We start from the raw sequence: 8,800 nt of genomic DNA, 5'->3' as shown, positions 1-8,800 counted from the left end.
AGGCCACAGACAGGATCATTATAAGCAAGCATACCGAGTGTTTTGAATTTTTTTTAAAAAAAAGAATGCAATAAAAAGCTGAAAATCAGCTAAATGCTGGTCAGAGTTCTGCGGATTAGATCTGCAAACAATTAACACATTTTGGGGAACGAAATATATTTGGAGGTCCGCTAGAGGCTGCTTGCATTACATTGGAAAACAAAGAGTATATCCCCGGTTTGTTTAGGTCAGTCTCTTCACTTCAAGGGCTACAGAGCAAACATCCAATTTTAATAACTGACAGCTAAAGCAGTGTGCGATTCAACTGGAATTGGGCACAGTACCAGCAAAGGTATGACTCATCAGCATCGCCACAAGTCTGTTTATCAACACTTCCTCTCCCCTCCCACATAAAGGTGGCCTGCAACCACCTAACCCTGATATAACCCAATCAGATTTACATCTGTTCGCGTGGCTTCTTGTTAGTGGCCTCCATGTCACATAGAAGGGTGAGTTTGCCTCGAGGCTTCACATCTCGCACAGAATGACAATACCTACTTGTCTTATTAATTTAACAAGGGGAAAAAAGAGGAAATATGCTGCAAAGCCTCTGCATGAATATAATCTGCTCAGACAAAATGGCCTAATGTGTCTGAAGTGCTTGCATCGCAGATGTAGCTTCATAAAAAGAAATTTGGCAGACCCTCTGTCTGTTTGAAGGCTAATCTATCTGACAGACCACAGGCCTCATCTGCAGAGCAAAGTGCCACAGACTCTAACTCCCTAATAGCGCAGCAGCGCTCTCTGCTGGTGAGTAATAATACAAAATTCAAACGTCTGAAGATGAATTTAAAAAAAAAAACCCACTCACCTCTCTTTTGCAGCATTTTTGACCATTTGCTTAAAAATATCAAAATCACTGTTTGCAGCACGTTGCTGTTCAAAAAGTTGAGATTTTTCCTCCTTGACTCCTTGGACACAAAGTGATATTTATCCAAAATGGGTCAGAGTTTTTCAGAACTGGTTATTTCCCCCCACCCTCATCACTCTGTGATCTAGTGGTTGCATAAAGCATGTTAATGTCAGCCCTCCCTCAGTCAGCGCCTGACACCCAATACCTTTTTGTTTTTTCATTCTCCGCCACCTGTTCTTGGCTGTCAGACAGTTCAGAGTGAGACTCAGCTGCCATCTTTGTGGAGGAACAACAGCTCTGTGACAAAGGCTTCCCAGCACTGCCCAGGGGACCCCAAATGTTGAGGCAGGTAGGTCCTTCTTCCAATTGGGGTTTGACTTTACAGCTGAAACACAGAAGAGATTGATCAAGAATATAAGAGAAACATTGGGGCTTTAATTTTTTGTGTATTTATATAGTGTGTATCCATTTGTCTGCTGGTACCATTGCTTTATCTATTTATAGGCCTGGAAGGGCATTACCTCAGTGTCCGTTGAGAAATGTCATGCAACACATAAGGCCCTTACTGTATTCATTTGTAAATGTTAAGGTCAGAAAACTGCTTTAATTTAATGCAAAAGTGGCAAAGTTGACCTTTTACTAGTATCGTTTTATGCAGTCAAAACTGAATCCCAATGAGACATCAGGATTTTTTTTTTATGGGGGAAGGAATAGTGATAAGAACAACTGTGATAAGAGTGCGATCCAATGAATTATCTTGTATTCAGAACTTATTCAGAACTTAAGAAAAAGCAAGAACATCCCTTCAAAAAGCTGAACTGGCCTCTGCAGCTTTTGTGATCTTTATGTGATTGTCTGCTAAAACATGAAAAATTAAAATAAATTGCTACTCCCATGTTCCTTCTCCTCCATCTCTCTCAGGGAAGAAATGGAAGAAAGCTATGAAACATTTGAAGAGGAGTTATGGCCACCAAGAGCAGATCCTCCTCCACAGAAACCTGTTAGGCAGATCCGTAAACCAGGTGGCGACACACACACACACACGCACTGAATTGTTAATGACTATGCATAAATGATTTCTTCCATTGCAAATACAGGATATGCGTACAACTCTATAAATACTAGGGAACAGCAGCACAAGGAGCCACCGAAATCTGACTCCTGGTGGAAAGCAACACAGTGATAATGAGCCACAGCCATGCTGGATGGATCATTTCTCAGTGCAGTGGGGTGCACTGAGCTTATTTCCACAAAAATAACATCTTCTGAAACATAAATCTAAACAAAAAAAGGAAAGTATCATATTTTCATGTCATATGTTCACAAGGCCTCTACAGCAGGAGTTTCTGAAAAATTTTTTTTTTTTGGAGAAAAACTTTTCAGACTCATTGTCACAGTTTATGGCACAGTTTAGCTGGTTTGGTCTTGACACTGTAGAAGTCAAATGGTTCTCTGCGCGGCTAACAAGCTAGGCTATCAAATAGCACCAATGGCTGTAGAAAACAATAGCACCAACAGCTTCATGATAGTTTTGCTTCTCACACTCATATCTGAGTTTGCGCTGGGCATAAAAATCTGGGCTTTTGTTCTTTTATTGGTTAATGATCAAGTGCATCAACCTCACCCTGAACTTTGTGCTAAGTGCATGTTGAGATGGGGAAACATAGCATTTAACATTCAGCTCAAAGCCAGCCGGAGCTCCCAGCATGCCTGCAGTCTTTTCAACCAGAACAGTATTTTTCACTGATGACTTGTAGTTTATCTACAGAGGAGTTAATAAAATTGAAAAACATGTGTTCAGCCAGCACAAGTATATGAATATATGTTAATAGATGTAAACAAACCAGTTCCAGATTGAGTGCATGGCTGTTTGGGGTTTTGTTTTTTTGTTAATGGTGTATGATATCACCCTTCATTAAATCTCCATCTGTCCCTTCCAGAAATGTACGCTACCAGAAAAATCAGGGAGGTAGGTTGGAAAACAACCAGCATTAACAATTTTTCACTCAGCTCACAGCCCTTAAGACTTTTTCTATTAACCTTCACATTGTTCTTAAATAGGAAATGGTTCCAGCTCCACAGCAGCCAGCACCAGAACCCAAGACTATAACCAGAGAAGTCAGTTTCCCCAAACCAAGTGAGTCCCAGCTTTCTCCCCTACCCTTGTCTCCCTGATCCATGCATCCTGTTAACTTCTTTTTTCTTTCAGCATCCTTGCACAAAACCTTGTCCGTTCAGAATCCTACTCAGATCGAAACCCCATGGGAGAACGTCACCCTGAACCGCTGTTTGCTTGTGGCCATTACCATCCTGGTGCTCACCTCAGGTTTTCAGAGGCTCAATGGCAAGTAAACCAGTGAACTAAAGTGAAAACTCGGGTATGAAAATAGCACATCTACTGTGAGTGAGTGATCCTTTCTTGTAACCAAAACAGAAACCTTACGTGGTCACAAAGCAATTGAAGAGGAAGAAACTGGACTGACAATGAGGCGATCAGGCTCACTGCGACACAGAAGACCACTGCCGGAGGTAAATTGGCGATTAAAAATGATCGCTGATCAACATAGGTGGCGTGAACATTTTGTTTGATTGTTCTCCCCCGGCAGCCTGAAACATCTCTGTGGGAAGTCGTGTTTTGGTGGCTGCCTGACTTTGATGACGAGGAAGAAGAGGACGATGATGAGGGAGAGGTTAAAAGGGGAAAATCAAAGAGAGGAGCAACAGTACAAGGATTAAGAGCTCTGAGAAACAAACCACTTCCAGATAAGAAACTCATAAAGCAAAGAGATAAGAAATTAAAGGACAGGAGAGCCACAAAAGCCAGAAATGAAGAAATCAAAGTAAAGAAAGGTAGAGACAAAAAAGGTGATCCTGAAGATGCAGGAGATGAGGAGGCTGTTGCTCAGGAAAATAAGATGTCAGAGGAAAAGAAAGAAAAGAAAAAGAGTCCAGAAGTATAATTTCACTCTAGTAGAAGCTATTTTCTCATCAGCTGGTATGATTTATTCATTATTAAAAGGTGGCAATTTTGTCAAAATCTGAGCCTTAAAGTGTGCTTGCAATTAAATCTTCCGACACGATTTTCAGTGCTATTATAGATTTGGATGTTTTCTGGTGGTTTGGTGTATTAAATGCTTTATTTCAAACGGAGGCATTTTGTTAACCAATTTGTTTTTCTGGTTCTGAAAGGTGGCACTGAATAAATTATGCCCATTTAAATGCAGTTAAAATGTCAACAGTGTGTTGCTAGAAGTGACTACATTTGTCCAGTTTAGCTTGCTGTAGAGCCACTAAAGAGACCCCAGTTAAAAAACTGTCCTCTCAGTAAATTCAGGTTTTCACACTGATAAGCAAAGCTGAGATTCAGTATTTAAAGAACACTCAAGAAATCTTTTGGTGGAATATCTTTGTAAAATCAAAGACTCTTATGACACAAACATTTTCTGTTTGTCCACAGCATTTAATTACAAAACCATAATCCTAAAATACAAACTTCCAATCACACCTCCATATCCAGAATGTGGATATTATTACAAAAGAGTGTGGTCATATTTATGATGCTGCAGTAAGAGACTGCCCTGCACATTTACATAAACCAAACAAAGACTGAAAACTCCAATAAACATGAACTTTAACCCTTTGCAGAAATAATAAAACTAAACATAACTGCAGTATCTACAAGGAGATGGACACTGTAAACAGGCAGGGCAGTGTGACTACACACCATTACAGAAATCAAAGTAAATCAATCAAAACAGATCACTGGCCAGAGATCAGTTATTAGCTAATGTAAGGCCCTCCGGAGGGGGTGGCCTCATTGGCATGGGGGGCATGGGCATCTGTGGGGGCATCTGAGGGGCTCCCGGGGCACCAGGCGGTAGAGGAGGGATGGGCATTCCCCCTGGAGGGGGAGGGGGCAGAGAGTCGTTTGATGGGTGATCTCCACTCATAAGGGGAGGAGGGCGCTTCACAGTGGCAGCAGGTGCTGGGCCGCTCGACTGGGTAACAGGTTTCTCCATTTTGAAGTGGAACTGTAGGAAAAACTGGATAGAACAACAACAAAAAAAAGAACAATTAAAGACATGTTTCCACTATTAGAAACAATTTAGGAAAACTAATATACAAGTTCCACTAGTTTAAACTAGTGTATCACAGAAACTTTTTACAAGGATTTTTAAGATGAAGAGGTAAAGATATAGAACAAATATTAAGGTCACTTTATTGACTCACTGTTCCTATCAACTGCTATTTGCGCATAACAGCTTGAAAAAGTTAGAACTATAAACAAGTTCAAGCAACCGTTTTACCTTCATTCACCCACGGGCTGACATTCACCCACGTTTGTTTACTAATTAGATTAGGTTGCATGTAAATGAGGTAAACAATGATTCAGAGCGCTCTCACTCTGCGGCACATTATTGTCTTCTCATACGGAAGTGCGCATCTTATCAGACAGAGTTTTTCTAGACAGAAAAGAAGCTAAATCTACACCTCTGCTGTTCTGTTTTTGACACACAGTGTGCCCACTTTGCTTCACCCCTCCCATTGGTTCTGGCTGCTGGACCTAATAACTCTACTGGCAGACACTCTGTAACATACATGGTACCTGTTTAGTTTCTTTGTTCCAGTGGGTCCAGAAGCGGTTTTCTGCTTTATCAATTTCTCTGCTGGGTACCTAAAACAGCAAACATCTTGTTATTACATGAGTGAAGGAAAAAATGACAAAGGAAAAAAAAACATAAGGGGAAGAGAAAAGTGCAGGTCTCACCTTGAAAGCAATGGTCTCATATGGTTCAGCAGCAAAAAGCAGGTACTGCCAGCGACGATCGGGAGGCTCAATGCGCTGTTCGTAAGCAGACATGAAGCGATGCCTGGGTCCAATTCCTTCAGCGATCTCTGGATAGTCAATCTGATGGGCCAAGAAAAGAAGGTCAGTAACACATGGCCTTTACTGTTGTGGTGTTGTGAAACTTTGCAGGTTAGAGCATGAGGTTATGATTTGTTCCTGTGACCCAGTTTCAGTGTAAAGCCCCTTTACACTCACCAGATTATCCAAAGAATAAGTGAGCATTTTGCTTTGGTTTGAAGCACACAAATAATAACTTATTTACGTGGCCTCAAAAGGATACTGGATTATGTGCATTCTTTCAAAATATACAAACCTGGAAAAGTAAAGATTGCTGTCCCATCTCTGGATCCCTCTGTTTGGTCACTGTGAATAATTAAAAGAAAAAACTTTTTTTTTTTTAACAATGCATTTTTTAAAGAAACTAGTATTATAAACCAAACTGTGACTACCATATAAAATGCCAGAGCTTGCCTACCTTTGTATCCTGGTCGACCAATTTTGACAAACTTCTTGACCTCAACTTTCACTTTGGCTGGAGCTGGTTGAGCAGGAGCTTCTTTTGCTTCTTTGGCTGCCCTCCGTGCTCTGAAAAATGTATGTAAAAGGTTTTCCTCAAAATTACATTTCTTTAAATTTAAATTTCTCCAGAAGTTTCAAATTGGGACTCATTTGTGTTAAACAGCAACTTTAATTAAATCAAAACATAAAGTTACAGCTATTGCACTTCTGTGTTGCAGCACAGATAATGTATGGACTTACAGATTGGTCTGGTGTTTCTTTCCTTGTGTGTGAGCTAAGTAGCTTCCCTGTAATACAGAGAGACATTTTTTAATTTTTATTTTCAAATAAGACACCCATATGACAAGAAATAAAAACAAATTCAGTTAACAGAGAAATGTCTCATTATGTGTCCCTCACCTCATTGTTGTGAAGTGTCAGACAAAGTTTGCACTCATATGATCCTAAATGGTTTTTCATAAAGTAGGGGTCTTTGTTGATATCAATGGTCTCCAAGGCCAACTGACGTAACCGTTCTCGCCTGTCACGGTTACTCTCAGAGGCAGATGCCACCCCTCCGCTCCCCGTCTTCCCTCCAGCTCGATGCTGGAAATCCATTTTTGCAAGGTTTTGGACTTAAACAGCCACACGAACGTTGACAGTTACTCCAAATAGATTCCCCTGATTACCTGGTGGAAAATAAAACAATAAGTACTAGGGCTGGGCCATATCATACCGTTCATAATACCGGTATAATGTTAGGCAATGATAAGAAAATGAAATATCGCAAAAGAATATGGGTAAACGGGGTAAAACGCGCAAGTGCAGTGCCTTTGTTTTCATACATACATGGCGGAAAAAGCATGGCGGTGACAGAGAATGAGAAGGGCGAAAGCGGATTGTTGAATGAAACAGATGAACCAGAATTGGTTTGTAAAAATGGTGCAACTTCAGTGGTGTGGAACTGGTTTGGCTTCTGTCCGTCAGATACACACCAAAGCACTATTTTTGGTAGAGAATGCAAGCGGGCCGTCGTTATTACCGTACCGATTTTATGCAGTACGCGACGCTCAAAAATCTGTCAAAAAATGTTTTAGTACGACTTTGCTAAGCTACGAAGCCTGTCGGAGCATTACAGGTACCGTAGTCAGGAGCCTCGCAGAGTAATATGTACTGTGCTTCAACATAATATTACCGCATTGTGTGTGTATAACCACTTTTTTAAGTTTTGTGGATATTATACATGGTTATGCTCAGGATATGTCGGCAAATTTCCACTGGTAATGCCTTTTGGTTAAACTGTCAGGAAGTCAGGCATTTGCACTGTTAAACTTTTATATAGCTTTAATGAACATTAAAAAAACAGCTGCTTGTTTAAGTAAAAATACATTGATGTGTGGTTTGTTTTTTTTTTTTGCACTGATAAAGTTATGGAGTTCTAAAATATTTTGTCTCGCGTCAATTATATCGTCATTTATATTGTTATCGCAAATTTTCAAATATATATCGTGATAAATATTTTTGGCCATATTACCTTGCCCTAACAAGTACTGCCAGTGCACTCCAGGGCTGTAGCACAACAACAGCATCATGTGTAGATTACTTGTGTTTTAGCTAAGGCTCTAACCTGGACACATTTTTATTGCTCAAACCTATACGGGTCATATAACCTGTTTTAAAAGCAACTCGTCATTACAATCCCCTCTATAGAAGATTCCCAATGCTAACGTCCTTACAAAGAGTCAACATGAACATTGCGGAGTAAGGCCCAAACAGCGTTTTTTATAGGACCAAGTTAAGTTATCGGTGGCAATTTACCAGCGAGCAAAAAAAAAGATTCTTCCCGTTATTAAAAAAGAAATCCATTCTTCTGAATGATCCCAACAGCTGTAGCATTTTAGCATACAAAAGCCGCTAAATGCGCTAGCAATTTTAATGCTAAGCTAATGGTGCTACCAAATAGTAATGAAAAGCTTTTAACAAATACAGATGATTAAAGTGAATATTAAAAATGCAAAATGACCACATCCGTTAGCCACAAAATTAAACATTTTAGGAAACTACAAACAGATTACTTCAACAAAACACTCACCAGTTTCACAACGACAGGGACACGCTCATCTGATTTGCTGTGCGCATGCGCTTCAATAGATTCTTTTTCCCGGGTTTTGGTGGTTTGTAAAAATCCCTCTTGTGTGTTACTGCCACCTGCTGGGCTGGATCTCCAGCCAACACGACGGCTGGACCTATAAGGGGGGCCTTCGTGTTCTTAAATTTCTGATTGTTTCACAGCAGCAGACACAGGAGGTAAACAATAATTAATTAAAAAAGATAAACTGCTCAGTGGTTCATTTAGAAATTCTGGCGTTTTTCCTATTTCATTTTCAGTCGAAACACAATTCTAAAACATAAGTTTTAAAGTTTTGCATTTTTTAGGTTTTTTTTTCTTAATTTTTTTTTCATTGTACTTGACAGTTTTTTTTAGTTTCGGTTTAGTTTTCAGGTAAGCTGTGGTGCTAAGAGGCCTAAAAGTTCTGCTAGCCACCACTAGCCTGAAGCAT

The 8,800-nt window shown here is 40.0% G+C and overlaps 2 protein-coding genes across 3 annotated transcripts; one reads left to right on the top strand and one right to left on the bottom strand.

The window, feature by feature from the left end:
- Nucleotides 1–1,106: 1,106 nt before the first annotated feature.
- Nucleotides 1,107–4,122, top strand: LOC146497891 (uncharacterized). Of its 2 annotated transcripts, none has more exons than XM_085139555.1 (7): nucleotides 1,107–1,241; nucleotides 1,814–1,914; nucleotides 2,833–2,861; nucleotides 2,954–3,029; nucleotides 3,102–3,236; nucleotides 3,327–3,421; nucleotides 3,499–4,122. In XM_085139555.1, the coding sequence occupies exons 2-7, from the start codon at nucleotides 1,821–1,823 to the stop codon at nucleotides 3,850–3,852; spliced, it is 783 nt and encodes a 260-aa protein (XP_084995681.1). In that variant the 5' UTR covers nucleotides 1,107–1,241; nucleotides 1,814–1,820; the 3' UTR covers nucleotides 3,853–4,122. The 2 variants fall into 2 exon arrangements, with proteins under 2 accessions (XP_084995681.1, XP_084995680.1); XM_085139554.1 differs by having other exon boundaries at nucleotides 1,136–1,237.
- Nucleotides 4,123–4,331: 209 nt separating this feature from the next.
- sf3a2 (splicing factor 3a, subunit 2) lies at nucleotides 4,332–8,458 on the bottom strand. Its single transcript, XM_085139553.1, has 8 exons — nucleotides 8,332–8,458; nucleotides 6,660–6,928; nucleotides 6,501–6,547; nucleotides 6,217–6,326; nucleotides 6,055–6,104; nucleotides 5,661–5,801; nucleotides 5,499–5,567; nucleotides 4,332–4,935 (listed from the first exon to the last, which is right to left on the bottom strand). Exons 2-8 carry the CDS (start codon nucleotides 6,855–6,857, stop codon nucleotides 4,666–4,668), a joined length of 885 nt encoding a protein of 294 aa, XP_084995679.1. The 5' UTR covers nucleotides 6,858–6,928; nucleotides 8,332–8,458; the 3' UTR covers nucleotides 4,332–4,665.
- Nucleotides 8,459–8,800: the final 342 nt, after the last annotated feature.

This window comes from Neolamprologus multifasciatus, chromosome 18 (genome assembly GCF_963576455.1).
Source record: "Neolamprologus multifasciatus chromosome 18, fNeoMul1.2, whole genome shotgun sequence".
NCBI lineage: Eukaryota > Metazoa > Chordata > Actinopteri > Cichliformes > Cichlidae > Neolamprologus > Neolamprologus multifasciatus.
Note: the sequence above shows the minus strand (reverse complement) of the source record. Positions and strands in the feature narration are given on the sequence as shown.

Bases quoted from the DNA above. Each gene is read 5' to 3' on its own strand.
- LOC146497891 (XM_085139554.1), top strand. The intron at 1,915-2,832 runs GTGGCGACACAC...TGTCCCTTCCAG, and splicing joins TAGGCAGATCCGTAAACCAG to AAATGTACGCTACCAGAAAA. The intron at 3,030-3,101 runs GTGAGTCCCAGC...TTTTTCTTTCAG, and splicing joins AGTCAGTTTCCCCAAACCAA to CATCCTTGCACAAAACCTTG.
- sf3a2 (XM_085139553.1), bottom strand. From the start codon at position 6,857: ATGGATTTCCAGCATCGAGCTGGAGGGAAGACGGGGAGCGGAGGGGTG. The intron at 5,802-6,054 runs GTTTGTATATTT...TTGGCCCATCAG, and splicing joins AGCAATCTTTACTTTTCCAG to ATTGACTATCCAGAGATCGC. The intron at 4,936-5,498 runs GTACCATGTATG...TGTTCTATCCAG, and splicing joins GGAACAAAGAAACTAAACAG to TTTTTCCTACAGTTCCACTT.